Source organism: Rosa rugosa, chromosome 7 (assembly GCF_958449725.1).
Source record: "Rosa rugosa chromosome 7, drRosRugo1.1, whole genome shotgun sequence".
Lineage (NCBI taxonomy): Eukaryota > Viridiplantae > Streptophyta > Magnoliopsida > Rosales > Rosaceae > Rosa > Rosa rugosa.
In genome coordinates this window covers 39,793,583-39,819,035 of record NC_084826.1, presented here as the reverse complement: position 1 = coordinate 39,819,035, position 25,453 = coordinate 39,793,583, and the positions used below count along the sequence as shown (strand labels likewise).

General features: G+C 37.5%; 2 protein-coding genes and 1 long non-coding RNA gene across 5 annotated transcripts; all 3 read right to left on the bottom strand.

The window, feature by feature from the left end:
• Nucleotides 1–2,142: 2,142 nt before the first annotated feature.
• Nucleotides 2,143–3,821, bottom strand: LOC133719754 (uncharacterized). Its single transcript, XR_009851450.1, has 3 exons — nt 3,449–3,821; nt 2,636–2,715; nt 2,143–2,461 (listed from the first exon to the last, which is right to left on the bottom strand). It is a non-coding gene; the product is annotated as an uncharacterized LOC133719754 (long non-coding RNA).
• An 898-nt stretch (nt 3,822–4,719) lies between these two features.
• On the bottom strand, nt 4,720–9,597 carry LOC133723496 (adenylyl-sulfate kinase 3). Of its 3 annotated transcripts, none has more exons than XM_062150342.1 (7): nt 9,463–9,597; nt 9,137–9,261; nt 7,311–7,460; nt 6,287–6,417; nt 6,094–6,178; nt 5,336–5,382; nt 4,720–5,202 (listed from the first exon to the last, which is right to left on the bottom strand). In XM_062150342.1, exons 2-7 carry the CDS (start codon nt 9,258–9,260, stop codon nt 5,101–5,103), a joined length of 639 nt encoding a protein of 212 aa, XP_062006326.1. In that variant the 5' UTR covers nt 9,261; nt 9,463–9,597; the 3' UTR covers nt 4,720–5,100. The 3 variants fall into 3 exon arrangements, with proteins under 3 accessions (XP_062006326.1, XP_062006327.1, XP_062006328.1); XM_062150343.1 differs by having other exon boundaries at nt 9,137–9,282; nt 9,463–9,591; XM_062150344.1 differs by lacking the exon at nt 9,463–9,597 and having other exon boundaries at nt 6,287–6,405; nt 9,137–9,282.
• A 6,024-nt stretch (nt 9,598–15,621) lies between these two features.
• Nucleotides 15,622–17,551, bottom strand: LOC133723293 (uncharacterized). Its single transcript, XM_062150106.1, has 2 exons — nt 16,765–17,551; nt 15,622–16,604 (listed from the first exon to the last, which is right to left on the bottom strand). The coding sequence occupies exons 1-2, from the start codon at nt 17,549–17,551 to the stop codon at nt 15,622–15,624; spliced, it is 1,770 nt and encodes a 589-aa protein (XP_062006090.1).
• Nucleotides 17,552–25,453: the final 7,902 nt, after the last annotated feature.

The window sequence follows — 25,453 nt, the reverse complement described above, 5'->3', positions numbered from 1 at the left end:
TTCCTTGTGTTGACGTTTAGAAAACATTAAACCTTTTCCTACTGCTGACTTTAAGTACCTCAAGATTCTTACCACAGCCTCCATGTGTCGTTCACTTGGATTGTGCATAAACTGACTCACAACACTAATTGCATAAGCAACATCAAGTCTAGTGTGTGACAAAATAAATCAGACGTCTCACTAACCTCTGGTATCTTGGTTTGTCAGTTGGAACTTGATCAAGATACTCTGCTAGTTTGTGATTTTGCTCGATTGGAGTGTCAATCGGACAACAATCCAACATGCATGTCCCTGCCAAGAGATCCGACACATACTTTTGCTGACATACAAAGATGCCATATCTCTCCCCCCGGCTACCTCAATCCCCAAGAAGTACTTCAAGTCTTCCAAATTCTTTATCTCAAACTCAGATGCCAACTTCTTCTGAAGACTTCCAATTTCTACCAAGTCATCCCCTGTTATAACCATATCATCCACATATATAAATAGTTACCTTCCCCTTGTGGTGCTTTTGGAACAAGGTGTGGTCTAAATTGCTCTACTTGTATCCAAAACGTCTCATGCACTGAGTGAATCTGCCAAACCACGCTTGAGGTGATTGTTTAAGTCCATAAAGGGACTTCTTCAATTTGCACACAACATCACCAGGTGTATCTAGTGCATAACCAGGAGGAAGATTCATGTACACTTCTTCAATTAATTCCCCATGAAGGAACGCATTTTTGACATCGAACCGATGGAGTGACCATTTTAGATTAGCTGGCAGTGACATTAACATCCAAACAGTATTTATCTTGGCTACTAGAGCAAAAGTCTCATCATAGTCAATCCCATATGTCTGAGTGAACCCCTTAGCCACCAACCTCGCCTTGTACCTGCTTACTGTGCCATCTGCATTATGTTTCATAGTAAAAATCCATCTACGCCCAACAATCTTTTTTCCACAAGAAGTGGTACAAGTTCCCAAGTGTGATTCTTCTCTAATGCCTCCATTTCTCCTCCATTGCCTTGGCCCACTTCGGATATCTCATAGCCTCCTGCACTTTATTAGGCACATATACAGAGGATATTTGATGCACAAAATATTTATATGACTTTGACAATCTATGAGTTGACTCAAAGTTTGCAACTGGATATTTAGATTTAGCATGAAGAGTGGGCTCATATTTCTTAGTAGGTTGACCACAAGTTGATCGTTTAGGTAAGGTATATCTGGTTGGGCCGAACTTAACAAGAGTGGCTCCAACATTATTATTAGACTCAGAAATGGGTTCAGAACATACCTCTAGATGATCTTTAGAACTTGGAAAATCTTGGTCTATGAGGGATAATTGAGGAGGGGGAGTCACTGTCAAAGGTTCTTCGGCTTGATTTTTTGATTAGTCAAAAAAGGTTATGTGTTCTTCAGCCATAGTATTCGATTGGTCAATACTATGCTCCTCTGGATTTGACTGGTCGAAGGATAGGTTCGACTGATCAGTTAAGCTTTTGTGTTCCTCTAGGTCTGTAATCGCCTGGTTGATTTGGATATTTTGACCAGTTGAATCCTGGTCCTTAGTACACACTTCTTCAACCTCTTGATTCTTCTTCAATGCTCCACCAACAAACATCTCGTCAAAAAAATGATTCTCCCCTTGAAGAGAAGTGTTGGTGGGGGAAAAATAGCACATGTCCTCATAGAATGTCACATCCATCGTGACATAGAACTTCCGGGTAGGTGGATGAAAGCACTTGTAGCCCTTTTGATGAGATCCATAACCCACAAACACACACTTGAGAGCACTTCAGACTGCTTCACCCCATAAATACATGGGCATATGAGCACCAAACAATAGTGCTCGAGCGACATCTAATAGTTGGCAATTCTTTCACTCTGACACTCTATTTTGCTCAGGGGTTTGAGGACAAGTAGTTTGATGAATAATACCATGTGTCCGAAGATAATCCTGAAACTTATGACTCATATACTCCACCCCCCCCCCCCCCCCCCCCAAAAAAAAAATTAGAACAAAAAACTTTGATATGGCCATTATACTGGATTTGAATGATATTCTTAAAAGCTTGAAAAGCAGGAAAAAGGCCATTTTAGTGCAATCATCTATGAACAATACAAAGTAACGCATGCCAGTAGGGGTGGACTCTTTGAAAGGTCCCCACACATCAAAATGAATAAGTTCGTAGCACTTTTATTGGAAACACTTGAAGGATAACTAGCATGATGACTCTTAGCAAGAGCACAAGTTTCACCAACGTAAAGCAGACTCATTTATCCCAATGAACAAATAAGGATGCCCAAGAAGGCGATGCCACAACCATACCTCACTAATTAGATCAGAACTTGTTGTCAAAGTAGTTCGGGGTGTCTTTGTTGGCTTCTCTCCGCCATACATGCAATCAAGATGGAACAGTTTCCCCCTCACATATATATCCACGACCAATTGTTTCCCTAGTGAGAAGGATCCTGAAAAATGGCATACAGAGCGAAGAATGTTACTGAGCACTTAATTATAATGAGCATTTAATTGTGGTACAGATATTAAGTGATGAGATAAAGCTGGAACATATAAAATATTATGGAGTTCTAAAGCAGGAGTGACTCGAATTCTACCAATTCCCATTACAGGAAAAGACTCACCATTAGCATTTATAACATTACAGGCGGGGGTGACAAATAGGAAAAACGAGATTTATCATAAGTCATATGATCTGAGGCACCTGAATCAATTATCCAAGTATTTCCATCAATAAAGTTAGAAATTTGTAAAGCAACACAAACTGTTAGAGAGAATCAATCTTCTCATCCAATCATACCCAGAATCTCCTCCATTAAATAGTTCCTATGATTATGCATCAGTTTATGCAGTAGCTACAATCTAGCATTAGTTTTGATTAGCTGTATATTTGTTGTAAATGCATATCAGTTTTCTGATTTGCTGTAATTGCTAGTTATTCTCTTTGTGTAACAGCAGCAAGGTATTGATTACGATGAAACATTTAGCCCTGTGATTAAACCTGAAACTATTCGTACTGTGCTTACACTTGCTGTGTCTCGCGGCTGGTCCCTACGTCAATTGGATGTGAAGAATGCTTTTCTTCATGGCATTCTCAACGAAACTGTCTATATGGTTCAACCTCCAGGTTTCATTGATCCGGCCCGGCCTTCCCATGTCTGCAAGCTCAACAAAGCCCTTTACGGACTTAAGCAAGCTCCCCGTGCCTGGTTTCATCGAATGCGTACTTTTCTTTTATCTATTGGCTTCGTTCAAAGTATTGCAGATTCCTCCTTGTTCATTTATCGTCAAGGGGTTCACACAATTTATTTCCTACTCTATGTTGATGATATTGTGGTGACGGGTAGCAATGATCAACTTATGCAAAGTTTTATTGATATTCTCTCTAACACAAACCTTACCCCGATTTCTGTGAACAACCAATGCATAAATCTTACCATCAGATTTCGAATTGTTAAAGTAGCCAGGTGGGTAGCCAACCAATTTGTAACATGTTGCGTTGGTATGTCCAAAGTTCTTGCAGTAGTTGCATAACAATTGATAGAATGCCATAACGAAACACTTGATTATGCAGCGGAATTGAGACAGAAGGTGCGTCGACTGATCGAGAGAGATTGATCGACTAGTCAGGAAGCCGCAAGAAACCTTCTGAAAGACAGAAAACAATCCAAACCTATAGATTAGAGGAAGGAACAGAGATCTAACCCCGGAGTGTGAGGAAAGAACAATGAAGAAAAAATAAAGAAATAAAGTCCTCTCGGATCTTTGCACTGATACCAAGTCAAACTATGAATTGGAAAGAATGAAATATTTGTGAGTGAAATATTTTTGATTGATATTCATTCAATGGTGTATATGGGGTTATATACAAGCCCTACACCACTACATGTATAACACAAGTCATCTTGTTCTCCAAGTATACTTGTCCTCCAAGTTTGCTTCTCCTACAAGTACAAGTTTCCTTCTCCTACAAGTTTACTTCTCCTCCAAGTAAACTTCTTCTACAAGTCATAACTCACAAGTCAACAGCTATTGGGTTTGATAAGTATTTTAAAGAGCTAGGGTTGTCGGAGACTATTGTGAAGCAGTGTCTAGAGTTGATTGATGCTGAGCTGAAGAATAAGTGGAACGAGCTGCATATTGCTGAGTTGGAGATTATGAGAGAGAGCACTGATCTGAAGGGAAAGAGGAATGAGATTATGGCCAAGTTGATCTAGGAGGCTGTGAAATCAACAGCTTGTTTTCTGTCATTTTCATAGCTCCAAACCCACCAAAATCTGAACTTAATGCAGAATTTGCAAGTGTTGTAAAAGTTGAATGTAATCCCGCACTCTTTCATTGAAGACTGACATTTTGATATAGTTACATAATACAAAGTTGTTTGGGAGAGGTGTAAACATGATATATGCTGGAAGCTATTTACATTTTTGATTGTGGAAGTAACAATTTTTGATAAGGCGTCTTGCCCTCTTCTACTACGACACGAAAGTATACAAAATCTTGTTCCACTTAACCGTGTTGGTTAAGTTTAATAAACTGGCTGCAACATGCCAACACCCATCTCTAGTTCAAATAGCCACCCAAAGTATCAAGTAATACAATATCACGCGCATTAGGTGAAACGTTTCCTTGTTTCTGCTGAAGTTCAACATTAAAGCTGCAACTAAATACATTGAAGAATTGGTCATCAACCACAATCAGAAACTACTTGGTAAAGGAACAGTATATTAAATTAATTTCGAATTTAGGTACAAAAGTTGCTGATAAACAGATCATAAGAAAATTCTCCATCAGACCTTTGCTGCTGTTTCATGACTTCATCATAAACTACAAGAGTTACCTTCTAAAGAAAATAATGTGTAATTCTAAACTGTGGAACTTGGAATCTCTGACCCTATGGATCGTTGTAAAGAAAAGACATTAATGACAATGCATACTCACTCCTAGGAATTAGTACCCCTACTAGCCCACTGAAAGAAGTCAGGTGGCCCTGAAGCAGGGTCAATCCAACCAATTATGTTTTGAAGGATACCCTGTATTCGAAAGAATTGCTTTTAACAGAGATCAAAGGCCGTTGAAGAACGGTGAATCACTCAACTTGAAGAAAGCCTTTCTCCTCCAAGTATGTCACTACCTGGCCTGCCAGGGCTGCAGGCAGGGGACAAACTCCATTATTTTGCTGTATTTCTATCTGACAACATAAGGGGCATTCGTCAGCGAGCTATCAATTTTATCATGTCTCTTAATCAACCAAATGTCTGATAGGCTGATAGAATATCCACATGTGAATGACATTTTCTTTTTATACATCAACATATACATACCTCACAGTTCAGTGGTTGTTCATATGGATCATCAATTCCGGTAAAACCTGCAATTAGAACAATTTATTTGAAAACTAGCTGGCGGAGGGAGAGAAAGAAGATATGGAATGCAATTAGAGTGGATTGGTATTTAGGGTTTGCTAACAGGAAGACTATTTGTTAAACAAAGACATAATTTTTTTTTTCTTTCAAAATACAAGTTTGAAATTACAAGTCTATGATTTGGACCCAGAACCATGAACAACGCATGAATATTTTTGGTTAATGCTTACTAATTATTCCTACAAGTAGGCTGCAACTTTAAGAAAACAAGATTTTTAGGCTTGCTGCAAGTTCATATAATATATGCAATGAGCTAAACTATCTTCAGAAATAACAGGTCCTACATGTTATTAAAAAAAAAAATTAAAAATGAAGGGTGACGATTGTAATACAAATTTTTTTTTTCTTAATCAAACAAGACAGGGACTAAATTTCCTTTTGTACTTAGAATGCATAACACATGAAAGCAATAATGATGGCAAAGATTATAGTCCTGTAAGTCTGCCAAGATGGATTTCTTTCTTCTTCTTTTTTCATATTTAACCCCGTTTGGCAGGTGATTAGTGTGGCCCCTCTTATCCAATCTATATTCTGGCTTCTTTATAATTCTTTTTTTTTTTCAATTTAAATCTCTTTCTGTTCTGAAGAGACGGAGGAACAGTTGGTCCATTGCCAATGTGGAAATGTAGGAGTTGAAATATGTTTCAAAAACACACCTCTAATCTTTCCCGCACGTGCAAGCTTGTAAAGACCTTTTGCATCCCTTGACTCACATAACTCTAGGGGCATGTTCATGAAAACCTGTCATCATGCAGGTAAAATGAAATCCATCTTCACTAAATAGAATAAGTAGAAAAAATTTACCAGATTATAACAATAAAAGCCATAAAAAGGAGTCTTGCATCTTGCCTCAATAAAATTTGCATCTGGTAGCATTGCACGGCAAGCATCACGATCTTTCCTATAAGGAGATATCAGACTAGCAATACAGATCAATCCTGCATCCGCAAACAGTTTTGCGATCTCCCCTACAATAAAACCTTAACAGCTTAAACATAACACAGTCAAGGAGAACTCCTGTAACGATGAAGTTGAACAAAGTTCTGCTTCTATCTCTGATGACTTCCATGCTAACACAATCTCCCCACTCTGAAATAAAATTTTTTAAGTCTTAGGCTACTGGCCATATAATACATCTTAGTTCTGCAGAATCCTTTCATGTTCGTATTCTTCCCCATTAGAACGCATTGTTGCAGTTGTAAGATCATGCATCTTGATCTTTGTATCAGTTAATTACATTTTGTCATACTTGAGCAGTAACCAACTAGTATTAGTATGATGCACTCAAACTTGCTACATGACCCAGATTTTTGAGAAACTTCTGCTTTCTTTACAGAATTCACTACTCTCTAGATTCTTAGACAACCACCTTTTGTTAGACATCACATTTAACTGATAATTTTATTTTAGATTTATATTAATTGGAAATGCAAAAAGTTCCTCACATTTCCCAGTAAACAACATGGTGATGAAATTTTTGTAGATCCACAGAAAATAAATAAATAAAACAAAGCTTTGAAAATCTAATCCATGCTCATGGTGATGAAATTTTTGGTTCATCAAGAAACTGTCAAATATATTCAACACAATAAAAGCAAAGCCATTAAACAAGAAGATCCAACTTGCATCATTTGGGTGAGTCATAAAACTCCCTCTAATAATACATACACAACATCAGAAGCTGAAATTCCAATTAAACTAGGCATGCAGGAATAGGTTTCAACCCAACAACCCCCCCCCCCCCCCTCCTCCTCCTCATGCATAGAATGGAAATTAGGTAAATCGACATGCTAAGAGTGGCCAACATCTGCTGCCAGTACAAGCCTTAAAATTATCTTAACTGAAGTTAATCCATGTTTCCTTAGACACTTACCAACTCTGCGAATATTTTCAGTCCGGTCTTCTGGTTTGAAACCAAGATCCTTGTTGATACCATGTCGAAGGTTATCACCATCAAGGATATATGACAGCTTTCCCCTCGAGTGCAGTTCTCTACTTAGTGAGCACGCCAGTGTACTTTTCCCTGATTCCAATAACGAGTTCAAGAAGGCATACAGTAATTAGAAAGACTACAAAAGTGGCTGGAATAAAGCATATGTTTAAACCATGAACCATGTAGGACTTGCCAAAAGCCCACTCATAGAAGTTATACATGCTTCAGTATGCAATCAATATAGTCACTGGATTAAGTGGCCACCAGCTGGACTTTGAATTGTGATACTGTAAACAGGCTGTAGACTGGAATTGCAACTGTACTAGTAAAACCCAGTTAGAAGCCAACCGAAGTTATTCAGCTCCAGACTAGCTTGTCTCACTAAATTTGGTTGGACTAGTACACATTATCCGATGACTAAAATGTAGGATGGTCTTTTGTTAAGGTTTCTCTTGTCTTATTTCCTCTAGAGCCCATTCCCAAATGTGTATTTGTTTTCCGTTTCATTTAGGAGAGAAAAATGATGAAAGGAGGGGGAGGACAGATATATAAATAAAATTTTAAGACCAAAAGAAATTTAGATATTTTTGTTTTAATCAAAACCATTTAAGATCCACACCTGGATTACAGATCTATTACCTTGGAAACTGACATCCATGTCCTCAAGTTTCTTTATATCACATGATAAAATGTCTGATGTCTCATTATCTTTATCGGAATTCTCCACTCTGTCAGTTAGGATCTTCCAATGACTCATGTACTAATGACCCTATAAACATGGTGATGGCTTGTAGGCTTGTAGCTATATAGTGAGGATTTACCTAAACACTGAAAGTGTGAAAGGCCAGTGATGCAGGACAAGTAGCAAAAGAACTGCAATACCAGGGTTTATTTGCAGCAGTCTCGATTGTTAGAAAGAAAAGGGTTTTAGAATAAGAAACTTAAGAAGAAAAGGGATAAAACTACTAGCATCACACCAGTAGGGTTTCTAGGCATCACACCTAAGGTTAGGTTGCATCACACAAACCTGGAGAGAAGCAACAGCTTTCAATTTTATTAATCTCAATCTGCCAATAAAAGACTACAAAGGCCCTCTATATATAGGGAGGCTAAGATAACTCTAGAATAACTAGGGATATCCTTGAAGAATCCTAAAGAAATAATCCTAATAATTATAAGAATCCTAATAATAAAAACCCTAGATATATTTGAACTACTTTCCAAATCTTGACTTAAAATATTCTGCTTGTATTCTTCATCAGCCAGAGTTCGTAAAAATATGTGTGTGTGTGTGTGTGTGTAGTGCACAACAGAAGAAATTGGTGCGATCCTTCGCAGGAACTACCCATAATAACGAACTTGCAAAATGAATCCCTTTATCGTAGAGATTCATTGTTCCTGACCCTGCTTCACCTCAATTGTTATTCTTTTTTTTTTTTTTAATAAGAACCTCTATTGTTATTCGAACAAGTAAAAGTTATTTCTTCGTAACTTCATTGCTGTACTGTCTCATCTGTACTAGTAATTCACCATAAGTAAGAATCATAACTCCTTCTCCCTATTTAACCATAAAGGCTTAATCCACATATTCCGGAGAACTGGGGATCGCTTTCCCAGAAAAAAAAAAACAAAACTCAATAACAGAATGAACATCAAATGGTTCTCGTGTGTAAGTGCAATTAGTTGAAACATGGTTCCATAACAAAAAGAAGGAATATGCAACTATGGAAGTCAGTTTATAAAATGATAATAATAATAACAATAACCTGATCCGCTGAGACCTGTAATCCATACAACACAGCCCTTTTGGTTGAGTAGTTTCTGCCTTTCAGCTTTCCCAACAGGACATTCTTGCCAAAATATATTTGTTGAGTTGCTGATAGTAGACATTCTGATGAAAAATATAAAACCACTGAAAAAATGTACTCGTAAATAAAGGAAACATGATGAGTGGCAGAGACCAGAATGCGATCGATGCAAAGGAATATATGAAGAAATTGAAAATGTAGCACAACATAGTGATCATGATAAACCCACATTCTAAGCACGACCCATCAAAACTCAAAAGAAAACGAAAACCCAGGTCAGTTACCTGACACTTAATTCGAGGCCGGGAGGGATGGAGGCGACGAAGAATAAGAAGTTTTTCCATTTATTGATGTTCCCTGCTTTCAAGGGGGTCTTTTGCTTCTTTTTGGGGCTGTCAATGAATCTGGACGCATCCTCCTCTACCTTCCATTGCTACCACTAGTCCATTACCATTTACCAACCCTTTTTGTCCTTTGCTGACATGGAATCGTCAAATTTATTTATTTATTTTTTTTTTTTGAGTGACAGGAATCGTCACATTCTTCTATTACAAAACTTTCCTCTAATAGCAAGTGCACCCGTAGTCAAGAAATGTCAAAGTCGATAAGTCAAGAATTCGACCAGTCAAGCTACTATTCACTGCCACTGGACATGGGTTTGCACCCGTTGTTTTTCTTGCCCGGTCAACACTGTTCACAAATATATATATATATATACATTGCTTGTTGGCAGCCGTAGGATTGAAAGTTTGATTGAAATGAAGGGCAAGGATTGCTTGACCGTTAGGCCCATTATTCAAAATCCACCAACGGGTTAGTGCCAAGTGGCATGCCGTCCCCACCTCTAGCGCGCTCTGCTTTCTGTCCATGGCTGCGCCACGCGTCGAAGTCTGAATGCTCCACTCCCTGCTTTGGCGCGTCGACCACTTCTGTCTCCCTCATGATGTCAGCCACGTTTAGTTGGTTTTCTTGTCTCTATATGGGCTTTGATCGGTCATGGAATAAGTCATGGAATTGACTTATTTCTTGGCTGTAGTCAAGAAAGAGTGGCTTTTGCCCAGTCAAAAAACAACCGGTGGAATCTGCAAAATTCATCTCAAGGTCATGTAGTCAGGTTTTTCTTGACTATGCCCAGTCAAAAAACAACCAGTGGACTTGCTCTAAGAGCAACTCCAACAGTTTCTCCATATTTTGATTTTTCTCTACTTTAGGGAAAAATAAATATTTTTTGCTCTAACAGATTCCCTATAACTATCCATATTTTAGGGAAAGTGAGAAAAGAGAAAACCAAATTCCCTATATTTACAGCAATCTCTAAAATTTTAAAGAAGAATGTGGAGATTTTAGAGATTGCTGTTAAATAGGGAATCTGTTGGAGTTGGAGAAGAAAAAGATGCTAAAGCATCTTTTTGACTTTTGCTTCCTTATTATACAGAAATTATAGGGAAGCTGTTGGAGTTGCTCTAATTCTACCTTTCTTACGGCTGTTAATATAACCAGGTCTTTTTTTATTTTGGAGTTTTGGACTTAATGCACAAAATTATTTACTTCACTAAGGTTATTTTATTCCCACATATCTAATTTAAACATATAATAACAATTTTACCCTCAATCTAATTAATAAACTACATCATCTCTCTCTCTCATCCCTCTTATTTGAAGTCTTACCCTCGATCTCGTCAGCGACGGCGTCCGGCACCGTAGTCAACCTCGACCACCACTGCCGCCTCAACTGGCTTCCTCAGAAACCCTCTTACTATCGCTCTTTGCGTGACGTGGCTACTCTGCTTCCCAAACCTGTCGCCGGAGCCATTTAAGAGTCAAATGAGTCTTGGACAGCCTGTATCATTATAAAGAAAGATCTTGGACTCTTGGTTTTGATTTTTGTAGGTTTCAAACAGAAAGTATTGGAGATGAAAGCCAAACCTGAAACTTAGTTAATCATGAACCACTGTTCCATAATCCATTATCAATACAACATGGAACAAAATTTCCAGCCAGAAATTTTTGATTTGAACGGAAAGGGAATAAAATACCGTTTCTCACATCCAATAGAATATAGTTTGCTTTAGGATTTTTGTTAGAGTTTGAATAGAAATCAGTTTCTATTGAGGAGGATTAGATTTGTCTCAAAGGGATCCGTCAAGGATTTTCTTCCTCACTCGGATCCATCTCAAGGGGATATTACCTCTCCAAGATTATCTTCCTCACCTGGATCTGTCTCAATGGGATATTACCTCTCCAAGATCTGTCTAGAGGAGATTTCACCTCACTTGAATCTTCCTCAATGAGATTTCTTCTCACTTGGATTTAGCTCAAGGAGACTTCCAAACGGTGGTGGAATAGAACTCAGTTTTTGATGGTTGAATTCAAAAGCACAAGTCTGATCAACTTACCTTTTGAATTTGAACTAAAGAGGTTATTGAAAGGCAACTTACCTCTTCAATTTAAACTGAAGTGGTGTCTCAAACATTAAATAAACCCAACAAGTCTTCCTCTCCAAAATACAGATTTATTTTTCCTTCCTTTCCTTCAGAGAGAAAAACACTTAGTACGTTCGCTAGAATTCAAGGTCTGGTGCTAGGCTCTTGGATTATCGATAGTTTGAAAATATTGGGATGAAACTAAAAAGCCTAGAGGGGGGTAAATAGGCTTTCCCTATAGAAACCACAACTTTTCCTTAATTCAAAAAACTCCAGCAAGAAACGTTAAAGGATAAACACAGGTATGAATCCCTGAATATAGCAGTATAGATAAAGTGCATAAAAGAAAGGTAAACACAATCACACAGCGATCAAGAGACACCAGAATTGTTTGCGCAGTAAAAACCTCAAAATGAGGAAAACAACTGCGGGGCCTTAACTCTCTAAAGCCCTAGTGAAAACCAATTCACTTAATGGAAAGATACGAGTTCTCTTACAAACAACCAATAGCACTGACCTCGGCTATACTTACTAGACACATTCTAGAAGGCTGTATGATCACATCTTCGTAAATCTTCTCCACTGATGAACTGCTCTCACTGGTAGGATTGATAGGCACTGACCTCGACCTTCAATCTTCTTTGCACATCAACAACTCCAACTGACCTCGAGAGCACTTTGATGTGAAGAATGTAATGAATGATGGATGTGTTTGACTCAATGATCTACTTAAGCATGGAACAAGTAGTTCATAGACTCGAATCTGAAGCACACAGTTTCTCACAAAACAAAATGAAAAATCTTGACTCAATAGATGCACCAATTCTTATTCGGCTCAAAGTCACCAAATGAATGACCATACACGTTGAATATATATCTCAGACTCCCCCTAAAACCTTGGACAATAAAGACTCCAAAACCTAATTGACTCCTAGTATGGAAGGAACAAATCATAAAAAGATATTCAACAAATAAACATGATTCTATTCTTAATAAAGACGATAAGACTTAACAGATCAAATCATATAGAGAAATATCCTTTTACGACCCAACTAATGTATACGCACAAAACGTGAAAAAGAATAAATAACATCCAACGACCTGACTTGAAAGGGATTGCAGAACAGATTGCAATCCCATCATGTAGATTGACCTTAATGAAACCTGACCTGACAGGGATTGCAGAACAGATTGCAATCCCATATGCATGTAGATTGACCTTTATGAAATGCAAATGCATATGCTCTTACCTGGAGTGCTTCAAAGAGTCAGCTGGAGCATTGTATGACCGTATATCTCTTCCAGATTACACTTGATAACTCTAGTAGACCTATGATTCTAGCTTTTGTATTAGGAATGCCAACATACATCAAACCTATACTAACAATCTCCCCCTTTGGCATTCCTATACAAAACAACCCTATACGAGTCATACTCCCCCTCAATCGTTACAGCAAATTCCAAAGGCATGATATTCTTCCTTATTCCATAAGCATGATATATCCTTCCTGAAACACTTTTAACAAACAAACCAGTGAAAAGCATGTAACATATAAAATTAGCCCAACTTCTCCCCCTTTTTGTCTAGGAATGACAAAGGGCACCAACATGATAGAATGACCATCACCTCATGCAGCGAAAGACTATGAACAATGGATGGTAAAAAAAATAACAAGGTGGAGGTCATATGGGAAACTCTGAGCTATAAACCACAAGAACCGTATGTAATACTATCGCATGAGAGAAGGATGCCATAGGAAACATGAACATGTTGATTAAGAGGCATGAAACCATACCAAAACTCCCAATTCATATATAGATGCAATCAACATTCATCCAACACTCATTTTGAATCACCCAGAAACGTGAAAAGTAACAAGTAGTACTCATACTCCCCCTTAATCGATTCATCTGGACATAATGAATAATAAAAAAAAATTGATCATGATCATGATAACACACAATGAGGTGAGAATTTTAGTCGCAGAAGTGAGAGGGAAGAAAAAGCATAGCATTTAGAGAAAGTGATTTGATGACTTCTCAAAGACAACAATGGGCCAAGCATAAGGAACACTACACAGTAATCTTGAACAACAAGCATTTAGACACAAACTGGGGCTAAAGCACCTCTTAACTTTGTGGTAAAGTGATCAGAAGTCAATATGGGGCTTCAACTTAACCTAGGATCAACCAGAATTAGAGTTCACCGACAAACACTACTTTTCGTTTCTCAAGTCCTCCTTATATCACCGTGTGGGCTCATATATTTTCTTTTGAAGCCTTCCACACCATTTTTTTTTTTTTTTTGTGCTGCGACTCATGTAGCGAGCCTTATGTCAGTGGCTCCCAAACCAGTTGGTTTTAGGGCACTAAGTGTAACAAGGACACTCCAAAGGACACATCAACTCGAGTCGATTAAGAGCAACAAGATAAACCACCGGGAGACCAAGCCATTCCTGTTTCTGCCCAATCCTCATATCGTTCGTCACGACCGAGGCCTGTTTACTTTAGAAATAGCCTGGCCAAGCTCCATATTGCAATGAGTATATATATATATATATATATATATATATATATATATATATATATATATATATATATATATTATTACAGGAGCATAGAATTACTAACAACAAAAAATGCGCCGTGGGTGAAGGACTAATCCCAGATCACTTAGAACAAGATGTTACCCCCACAAAAGACTTAAGTGTGCAAGTGAATAGCAAAGTGTGGGAGAGTGAACCAGCCATAATCTTTGACTAAAACCTGAGGTAGAAAGAAGAACATATAGTGCCCTGCAACTTGGACCCATGATCGAAAAGGAGAGCAAGAATCAACGATCTCAATCTAAGATCAATTTTCCACCAAGCACTTCAGGATTGAAATCTCACATGCAATCCTAGTAGAGACAATTGCATTCTACTGAAACTAATTTTTTTTTTTTTTTTGTCTAATCTAAATGAAGGCACACAATGAACATGCAGAAGTTATAAATGCAGATGAACCTATTGAGGGAGAGTATCAGACTATCAGTCCTGAGAAGACACTCCAATAGCATTTCTAGGTGACTCAACACGAGCATTGTCTAAGGTCAATCAATTGATGTTCAGAAGGCACGAACACAAGTTCCAGAAAATTTCTCTCAATCATGTCACAAATAAAATGTTTTCTCATATCAATGTGCTTTGTGCAAGAATGTTGAACTGGATTCTTAGAGACATCATTATATCAATGAGACTCAGATTATCACACAAGATGATAAGATAGTTTACTTCCCTGGAGGATGACCATATAAATTTTGACCATTTGCTTCCTCCAAAATATCTCATTGCTCCAATTGTTCATAACCATGTAATCTATGACCTCTTCATGTCCCCTTATCTGGCATTCTTGATCTTGATTTCTATAACTCTTGTTCATCATCGATTTCTTCACAAGGTCATGAGACTGATTAATCTACAAGTTGAGTGTCATTTATCATTTGTTGGACCTGCATCACTTCAACACTCACAAACAAAACACCCATGAAGCATAGTATGGTATAGATTAGCATAGCCAAGATACACAAAACTAATTAGTTAGCAACAAAATACATCATGGCAACCAATTTCATCAAGCAAGTGACCATCAAACAAGGATAACGAAACAAGATTGTGCAGCGGATTATACACCATTGAAACATTAAAACTTCTTTGAACCAAGCTCCCCCTATGCGAATGCAATATGCAAGAAAAAGTAAAAATGAATGCAAGATGAACTAATGAACAACACTTTTTTTTTTCTTTTTTTTTTTTTTTCAAAAATAGAATGCATACAACTCATGCTAGCTAGAAAAGACTCTTTAAGAAAAACAAAACTTAAAAGACATGATGTAGTCCTGTTCAGGATTGAAGTCCTATATGCAATCCTAAAATAAATAAATAAATAAACAACAAATCACTTACTTATGCATCTACACTACATGGACACAAAAAAAAAAAAAATCGATCATGTTACCTATGCAAAAACACAGAGGGAAGTTCAATCACCTGTACGAGAAAACGTAGGGTGATGAGATTCTTTTCTTTTCCAAATTTGTTTCATCTGAGGCATACAGGACGCTGGGATTGAAACCAAGTGAGCAATCCTGCCAATTTCTCTCAAGTGTTCTTTCAACTTTGTCTGCAGAGAGAGGTTTTGATTACTCTTTCTAGGAGTCCAGACCCTTTGTGCATTTCTCCGAAGATAGTTACACTTAGGTCTGATGTGACCTGGAGTTCCACAATGGTGACAAATAGGGGTGAACTTTCTAGACAAAGAATGATATCCAAGTTGAGGAAAAACATAATTCTTTGCTAAATCTGAACGTCTATCATGCTCACTAGAACTGAACTCTCTGCCTCTTCTATCATTGACATTTTCAGGTTGAAGGAAACCTGAACTCTTCACAAATTTCAAAGATTTAGAGCTCTCACCAGAACTAAAACCTATGCCTTTTTTGTCACCTTCAGATTTTCCCATCCCAATCATTCTAGACACTTTGTCTGACCCAATTGAGAATTTAGAAAACTTTTGCTGAGACTCTTTCAACTCAAGCTCAAGGTTTAATTTTTCAGAAGCAAGTGAGCCAGCAAGAGTGGCCTGAGCATTCAAATTTTCTTCTAAAACCTTGATCTGACTAACGAAGTCAGACCTTTCAACCTCCCATTTTTTTACACAAGACTCCAATCTCTCTTCAACCTCCGTTTTCTCTCTCTTAATCAAAACAATCTCTTCACTCAATTTTTCATTTTTCTTAAGGATTTGTCTAGAGGCTTCATAAAGCTCCTTGTACTTACCATTCATCACTTCATCTGAATGCTCCTCATCGTCTGATTCATCAGATGATTCATTATGAAGAGTTGAGGTAAGTGCAATGTTCTCTTCTTCATTTTCAGAGTGAGTATCAAACTCACTATCACTCCAAGTGGACCTTAAGGCTTTACCCACACGTGAGTTGTACCTTTTGTTTCCACAATCAATCGCTAAATGACCAATCCCACCACACTCAAAACATTTAGGTTTTTCACTAAAGTTTTTCTTTTGGAGATATTTACTATTTTTGGAGTTCCTCCCATAGGAGTTGTCAGAAGCTTGACCTTGTTTTGAATTAGACTCAGAAACACTTTAATTTTGACCCTTGACCAGAGGAGTTCCTAGACTTAAAGAATTTCTTGAACTGTTTTGTCAAGTAATCCAAATCTTCAGTGCTAGCATCTTCTTCCTTTTTGACAGAGTTAAACGCTATATTTTTCTCCTTTTTTTCTGGTTTAATTCTCATCTCAAACGTTTTGAGATTGCCTACAAGTTCATCTAGAGAATATGTGTCAATATCCTGAGCTTCCTCAATGGCTGTTTGGTTGGACTGAAAGCTAGGTGGAAGAGATCTAAGGAACTTCTTAACAATACGATGTTCTTCAAATGGGTCACCTAAGCTATGACACTGACTTGTCACATTGATAAGTCTAGCATGAAAGTCATCAACTGACTCATCATTCCCCATTGTCATGTTCTCAAATTCTAGGACCAACCTCTGAAGCTTTTGTGCTCTAACTCTCTTATTGCCCTCATAAGTAACCTGGAGAAGATCCCAAGCTTTCTTAGCAGTCTCACAATGACTAATCCTAACCCTTTCCTTTTTTGATAAGGCAGTGAATAAACTATTCCTAGCCTTAAAATCATGATTACAATCACGGACCTCTTCCGTACTCCACTCTTCCTTTGGTTTAGGAATCATTTTGGCCCCCGAAGACTCAGTAGCCTTAGAATTTTCAGGTTTGGTTGGATGAACCCACCCTGTCTCAACAATCTTCCACATATTTTCATCTTGAGAGTACAAAAATGCTCTCATCATAATTTTCCATTGGGAATAATCTTCCCCATCAAACCAAGGTGGACTGTTGATTGAACCCAAGGCTCGATCTCGTTCCATCCCTCCCACGAATCTTACTAAGAAACCTTAGTAACCCGCTCTGATGCCAATTGAAAATATTGGGATGAAACTAAAAAGCCTAGAGGGGGGTAAATAGGCTTTCCCTATAGAAACCACAACTTTTCCTTAATTCAAAAAACTCCAGCAAGAAACGTTAAAGGATAAACACAGGTATGAATCCCTGAATATAGCAGTATAGATAAAGTGCATAAAAGAAAGGTAAACACAATCACACAGCGATCAAGAGACACCAGAATTGTTTGCGCAGTAAAAACCTCAAAATGAGGAAAACAACTGCGGGGCCTTAACTCTCTAAAGCCCTAGTGAAAACCAATTCACTTAATGGAAAGATACGAGTTCTCTTACAAACAACCAATAGCACTGACCTCGGCTATACTTACTAGACACATTCTAGAAGGCTGTATGATCACATCTTCGTAAATCTTCTCCACTGATGAACTGCTCTCACTGGTAGGATTGATAGGCACTGACCTCGACCTTCAATCTTCTTTGCACATCAACAACTCCAACTGACCTCGAGAGCACTTTGATGTGAAGAATGTAATGAATGATGGATGTGTTTGACTCAATGATCTACTTAAGCATGGAACAAGTAGTTCATAGACTCGAATCTGAAGCACACAGTTTCTCACAAAACAAAATGAAAAATCTTGACTCAATAGATGCACCAATTCTTATTCGGCTCAAAGTCACCAAATGAATGACCATACACGTTGAATATATATCTCAGACTCCCCCTAAAACCTTGGACAATAAAGACTCCAAAACCTAATTGACTCCTAGTATGGAAGGAACAAATCATAAAAAGATATTCAACAAATAAACATGATTCTATTCTTAATAAAGACGATAAGACTTAACAGATCAAATCATATAGAGAAATATCCTTTTACGACCCAACTAATGTATACGCACAAAACGTGAAAAAGAATAAATAACATCCAACGACCTGACTTGAAAGGGATTGCAGAACAGATTGCAATCCCATCATGTAGATTGACCTTAATGAAACCTGACCTGACAGGGATTGCAGAACAGATTGCAATCCCATATGCATGTAGATTGACCTTTATGAAATGCAAATGCATATGCTCTTACCTGGAGTGCTTCAAAGAGTCAGCTGGAGCATTGTATGACCGTATATCTCTTCCAGATTACACTTGATAACTCTAGTAGACCTATGATTCTAGCTTTTGTATTAGGAATGCCAACATACATCAAACCTATACTAACATAGTTGTATCCTGGTGGACAGAAGCCTAACGAACTACAAGCACTGAGTAGGGGTGAAATTCTGTCTAAAGGACATTGCCAATCTGCAAGCCTCTATCGAATCACAAGTCAGTTCTCTTGCAATTACAATTCCTTTATCTTATATACATGTTGTGTATTGTAATCCATATACTATTGTATAAATTATTGCTGTAATTATTTATATATTGTAGACGCAAATTTTCAATTCATTGATACAATTCCAACAATCTTTAGACAGATCCATCGGGTTGCTTCTCACTTTTCAGGTGGTATTCTTGAACTCGTAGTTTCAAAACCAGATCCTCCATGGTCATTTCACTCTTCTTGTGCTTCAAATGCACTTTGAAATCCTTCCAAGAAGGTGGTAGTTTTTCTATAACAGAACCAACTTGAAAGCTTTCATTAATCACCATACCTTCAGCATGAAGTTCATGAATAATCACTTGGAGTTCATCAACTTGGCTAACAACCGTCTTGCTATCCACCATCTTATAGTTCAAAAATTTTCCAATAATGAACTTCTTTGAACCTGCGTCATCAACTTTGTATTTTTTCTCCAAAGAATTCCAGAGTTCCTTTGCAGTGGTTTATGACCTATATACATCATACAAAGTATCATCCAGACCATTGAGAATATAGTTCCTGCAGAGAAACTCACAATGTTTCCAGGCATCAATTGCATTCAATTGTTCTGCAGTCACGTCATCTCCTTCTGCCTTTGGAACTTCTTCCTTTACGACATGAGCAAGGTTCAATGTTGTCAGATAAAACAACATTTTTTGTTGCCAGCGTTTAAAGTCCACGCCCTTGAATTTTTCTGGTTTCTCAACATGAGTTGTCACACCATTCACTGATACTTGATCCATGAATTCTGTCTAAAGATTTCAATTGACGTGTTGTATATGTCCTTCCAATTTAATGGACAAGTTTCTCTGCCTCAAGAACCACAATAATATATATTTCAATAATGCATGATATATTACATTGAGAGGAGAGATTAAAGAAGCACTACGCTTAAGTCTTTACAACAGATGGTGGGGAGATGATTGTATATTGCTTGATACAATCATATCAACTTGTTTGATGCATTCCAGATGCATGCTTCAAGTAAGATTGATAAGTTTCTGTATATTAAAATATATTTGAAACAAAAGGGACTGTTAAAAGTAACTGTCATATTTTCTCTCGTGCACTTATTATCATGCTATAATCAATCTAGCATGAATGATGCAGTAAATTCGAGTAGAGTTTTGTATGCCTTTATAGTTAAGCATATGTATGAAGGCACAAAGGTCTACAGTGTTGCACTCTTTTAATTTTTCTGGTATTCTGGTATGGTCTTGCTGCAATGATGATTAACCATATTCCTCATGGTCAAAATTCCATGAAGAATTGAAGATCAATAAAATTGATCTCTAGTGAAACGACGAGAAGTGGTGTCTTTGGTGTCTTAAATGGAAGAGCCAATTTTGATGTTATGGGAGTCCACGGAACTCATAAAATCACTTGAAATTGAAGAACTAATTATATGATCTTTGAAAGATTTCAAGATCTTTATGATCATTTATAAGTGAGAAGCATTTTACAAATTTAAGTGAGACTCTCGCTGTAAGAACCTTGAAAGTTCAAAGGTAAGAGAGATGTTTGAGGAATATTGCCTCAAAATCACTAAGGATAAACCAAAAGTTGGAGAAGTGCATAAAGAAAGATAGAAAATTTATTCCACAGATAATCAGATAGTAACTCCCAAATGAGGAGAATTGTGGGAATACATTACACTATCTAATTGCGTTGCAAAACCTATATGAGTAAGTTTACTTCTCAAATGTGGGGGTTCTCTATAATGTCTAGAAGCTGTAATAAAATCAAAAGGTGTTGGTATGCTTTGGCATCTACATCGAAGGGGTATAGCAACTACTCTCAAGTGGAATTTGATTCCTTTGTCAACCGTATGGATCCAATTATAAAGGTTTGACTAGAGAGATAGTTGATGATCGAGGGGAATGAGTTTAAAGCCAATTCAATGAATCAAACTTGGCGGAAACCTAACCTAGTTGATTGGAGATCCCATGGTCTAGGTTCAATAGGCAAACTAGTTGAGTGAGATTCAAAACTTTGAACACACAACAAAACTCATTCCTAAGATGGAGAAGTGTGTTACCTGTGACGAAGTGAAAGGTTGAATTCAATATTCTTAATGACACTAATCTCTTACATTTCAAGAGGAATATAGCAGGATATTCATAAATTAGGTGTCACCTATACGAGAGTAAATGTGGGGTCGCATTTATGAGAATTACATGGCTAAGTTCTCTAAAGCTCTCATGAATCCGAGATTTGTTCAGGACCAAAATGAACACAAACGTATGAACTGAAAAGTGTCGGAAGTGATACGTGTGATGCTTGTTGTCTTGGCCTACTACAACGGTGAACAGTTCAAGATTTTATATCCACTGCATCACCAAGTACGTCCGATAAGTATTCACTAAGGTAGGTTCAAGTCCAAAAGACACCTCTCCTGATGCGTATCAATTCCAAATTTCTCTCGAAATGTTTCATCATTAGTACAATTCTGTCATAGTTCCTTATATTCATCTTTCTATTCAAATGTGGGGGACTGTTAGAGTTTGAATAGAAATCAGTTTCTATTGAGGAGGATTAGATTTGTCTCAAAGGGATCCGTCAAGGATTTTCTTCCTCACTCGGATCCATCTCAAGGGGATATTACCTCTCCAAGATTATCTTCCTCACCTGGATCTGTCTCAATGGGATATTACCTCTCCAAGATCTGTCTAGAGGAGATTTCACCTCACTTGAATCTTCCTCAATGAGATTGCTTCTCACTTGGATTTAGCTCAAGGAGACTTCCAAACGGTGGTGGAATAGAACTCAGTTTTTGATGGTTGAATTCAAAAGCACAAGTCTGATCAACTTACCTTTTGAATTTGAACTAAAGAGGTTATTGAAAGGCAACTTACCTCTTCAATTTAAACTGAAGTGGTGTCTCAAACATTATATAAACCCAACAAGTCTTCCTCTCCAAAATACAGATTTATTTTTCCTTCCTTTCCTTCAGAGAGAAAAACACTTAGTACGTTCGCTAGAATTCAAGGTCTGGTGCTAGGCTCTTGGATTATCGATAGTTGTATCCTGGTGGACAGAAGCCTAACGAACTACAAGCACTGAGTAGGGGTGAAATTCTGTCTAAAGGACATTGCCAATCTGCAAGCCTCTATCGAATCACAAGTCAGTTCTCTTGCAATTACAATTCCTTTATCTTATATACATGTTGTGTATTGTAATCCATATACTATTGTATAAATTATTGCTGTAATTATTTATATATTGTAGACGCAAATTTTCAATTCATTGATACAATTCCAACAATTTTGAGTTGTTCACTGCCTCCAATCTTTTCCTCCACTCTGATGGTGCTAGAGGTGTAGCTCGCATTGAAGGGTCTAGCAAAGGAAGATGACTAATACCTCCTTCTAACTGGAGAGAAACAAGAAGCCATTAGCTACCTCACTTCACATTTCACAAAAACATTTCAAAAGGTCCAAGTAACAATAAGAAGACGATGTGAATTGAGCTTGCCTGAATCAGTGAAGGCTTATACCGCAACTTGAGTTGTGGAAAGGCATGCCCAGTTGGTGCTGCATAAATCTACACCAAGATGTTGGCAAATCTCCTATCCTCTCTCACCCATTCAACATATGCAAGCGTGTCTCTTGACGGCCCACTGTAGGCTTGTCTATTGATTGTTGAGTTAGATAGATAGATAGATAGGAATATAGGATGTTTATCAATATGGTTTAGTTGTTCTGGAATAGAATGTTAGTTCAATTGATTATGGTGTTGAATAAAGAATCTTCTGTCAATTGTTTAGTTTCAGGACTATTGTTCCATTTCTTTTAACATGTTCTGAGAGAAGCCAACTTTGTAGTAGATGCAGTTACTAAGTTAGGCCATTATCATTTAAATGGTCATGTTGGGACTTGAGACCAATTCAATTCCTAATGAGACATCTAGAGTCATTCTATATCTAATTTAAGTTTTTTTCTTATCAAAAAACAACTCAATATAGCTAATTAACTTAATTTTGCTGTTGATTTAAATCTGTGTGAGGCTGTGGCTTTTAATATGGTGTTTTTTTTTTTTTTTTTTAAATAATAATATTATTATTATTATATTAAAAGAAAAAAAAAGCAAGAGGACACGAGCGGTATTTAAAAAATGAAAGCGAAACCCAGCTTTACCGTGAAGTAAACTACTAAAAATGAACAATCATCCCCAAATCACCAAACAAAGAAAAAAGAGAAGGGAGGAGAGGAGAGGAGAGAGATGGTGTTGAACAGTTATGTAGTGGTAAGAGTAGCAAACGTGTCGGCATATCTGTGTCAATACGTAGCTTGCAATCCTGAGAGATTGAGTAGCGACCAAGTTCTGCACCTCATCTTCTGCTTTCCATTCCATCAACTCCGTCGCCTCCTCCGACGACCACCCTCGCCTTGATTCATTCAAATCATCCTTGTAATCTCTCTCTCTCTCTCTTTTTCTCTCTCTTACATATCACCGAATATGATGCTTTGTTTTGTTGTTTCATGAATTCAAGATCTATCTGAGATCCATGCTATTTCGAATTTGACCAAGGCTCTGTTTGGTCATTCTTTGCACTAGTAAAAGCACTTCTTAAAAAAGCCACTGTTTTTTTTTTTTTTTGCTTGAGGCCATATTGTTTGTTCTAATGATATTTTTCGGGTTATTCTTTTTTAATAAAAATGTAAATGAAGAGAGTTACGCTCTGTGCAGATTTGGACCTGCATTGTTCGAATTATTTATTTTTTTGGATATTATTTATTTTGACGAAAAAAGCAATTTTGTTGCAGTTAAGTTTTTATTTCACGGAAATGACATGGACCTAAAAAACATGGCATTTTCAAGTGGTGTGGTGGTTTATATCCATAAGATAGAATAAAGGAAGTTAACTTTTTTTTTTTTTTTTTTTTTAAGTAGGTGTCGATCCATTATAAAACCAAATATAGGTAACATTATATAATGATTCACTCTAAAAGGGTTACATCACAATTGAATCATTGCCTAGGAGACTCTATGGTACCCTAACATAACATCATTATGAGATAAAACTCCAAGTAATAAAGTAACATAACAATACTAAAGCTAAAAAAGTAAAAACTGACCAATTCAAATTATAGTCCTAATTTCTTTGTAATCCTAAAGATCCATCCTACGCAAATAGAGTAACAACGGGATTGTCTATAGGCTTAGCTGCCTGAAATAAAGCATAGAGAGAAAAGGCCCAAGTGCAAAGTTCTAAGCCCAAGATCGAGCTACCAAGAGCCTAAGCCCAAGAGCCAAACCCTATCCGCAAACCCGATCTAGGCCAACCACACCATCATGCTTGATCTTGGATTGAGAAATCCCACAACTCCTCCACACGCCAGTGAGTCAGTGACCACCCCATTGCAGCCTTCGCCAATAACATTAGTCCCAACATCATGGTCCAAACTCCCAACCACTGTACTACAATCATCTCGATGAGTAACAGAACCCGAACTGGATTTCACCTTAAACCCCGAACCGGATTTCACCCTGAAACTCGAACCGAGCCTGCGGGGCTCACCTTCGGTAAAGTTTTACCAAAAATTCGGTAGAACTTTCGCTAAAAGTGGACTACCCAAATTTAGCAAAACCTGGACATGAAGCTTAAACTAACATCTCAACACCAAATATACATTCCAAATATTTACATTCCAGATATATTTTACATTCCGGATAGTAATTCATCTTAGCACACCCATAACATCTAAATTCTCAAGTATTAAACATTTTTCCAGTTTTTATTTTTATTTTTATTTTTATTAATTTAAAGAGGATCAAAGGATTTCACTCCTACCTCCATGGTGAATCGAACCCATGACCTGGATCTTAAGTAGTGGGTGCTCTAACCACTGAGCTAACACCATTTCGCCAAACATTCTTCCAGCTTCAGTTTTGGCTATCAGAGCAATGCTACGAAATTAAGCCGATACGTTACATAAGTAGGTTAAGTGGTAACCTACAGTCAAAACGAAAGTGATGGATCCTAAGCCTCAAATTTCTGAACGCACGGCCTCGGCAATCTGAAATTTGGGCAGTTGAAAAAACCGAAGGGCCCAGGGAAAAGCATTGAAAACCGTTAGAGTGAGTGGACAAAAATAAAGTAATTTACTAAAGGAAAATAAAATGATTGAATGCTTTCCCATTTTCTTCCTCTTTAAATCCAGCATGTAGCATGATTGAAGAATCATTCCAAATCCGCCTTTTTAAAATCAATCTTTTAGTGTAAAACATTCGATGACTAGAGGGTACTGTCAACTAGTCATCTCATGTCATCTAGAGGGTATTGCCGATCAGATGACGCATCGGAAGGTACTGCCGACCGGAATTTAGGAGGCTGTGGTTAGAGAGTACTGTCGACTAACTATCTCATGCCATCTAGAGGGGACTGCCGATCAGATGACGCATCGAAAGGTACTGCTAACCAGACTATTACCTGGAGGGTACTGCTGATCAAGTAATGCATGCATGCGATGATGATGGCCTCCTTATCAAGTCACGTTTTTA

Excerpts from the sequence above, each read along its gene's own strand:
- LOC133723496 (XM_062150342.1), bottom strand. The coding sequence starts at position 9,260 with ATGTCTACTATCAGCAACTCAACAAATATATTTTGGCAAGAATGTCCT. Across the intron at positions 5,383-6,093 it reads ACGTGCGGGAAAGATTAGAG|GTTTTACCGGAATTGATGAT; the intron begins GTGTGTTTTTGA and ends TTCTAATTGCAG. Across the intron at positions 5,203-5,335 it reads AACAACCACTGAACTGTGAG|ATAGAAATACAGCAAAATAA; the intron begins GTATGTATATGT and ends TTATGTTGTCAG.
- LOC133723293 (XM_062150106.1), bottom strand. The coding sequence starts at position 17,551 with ATGGAACGAGATCGAGCCTTGGGTTCAATCAACAGTCCACCTTGGTTT. Across the intron at positions 16,605-16,764 it reads TAAGTCTAGGAACTCCTCTG|CGATTGATTGTGGAAACAAA; the intron begins GTCAAGGGTCAA and ends TTGGTCATTTAG.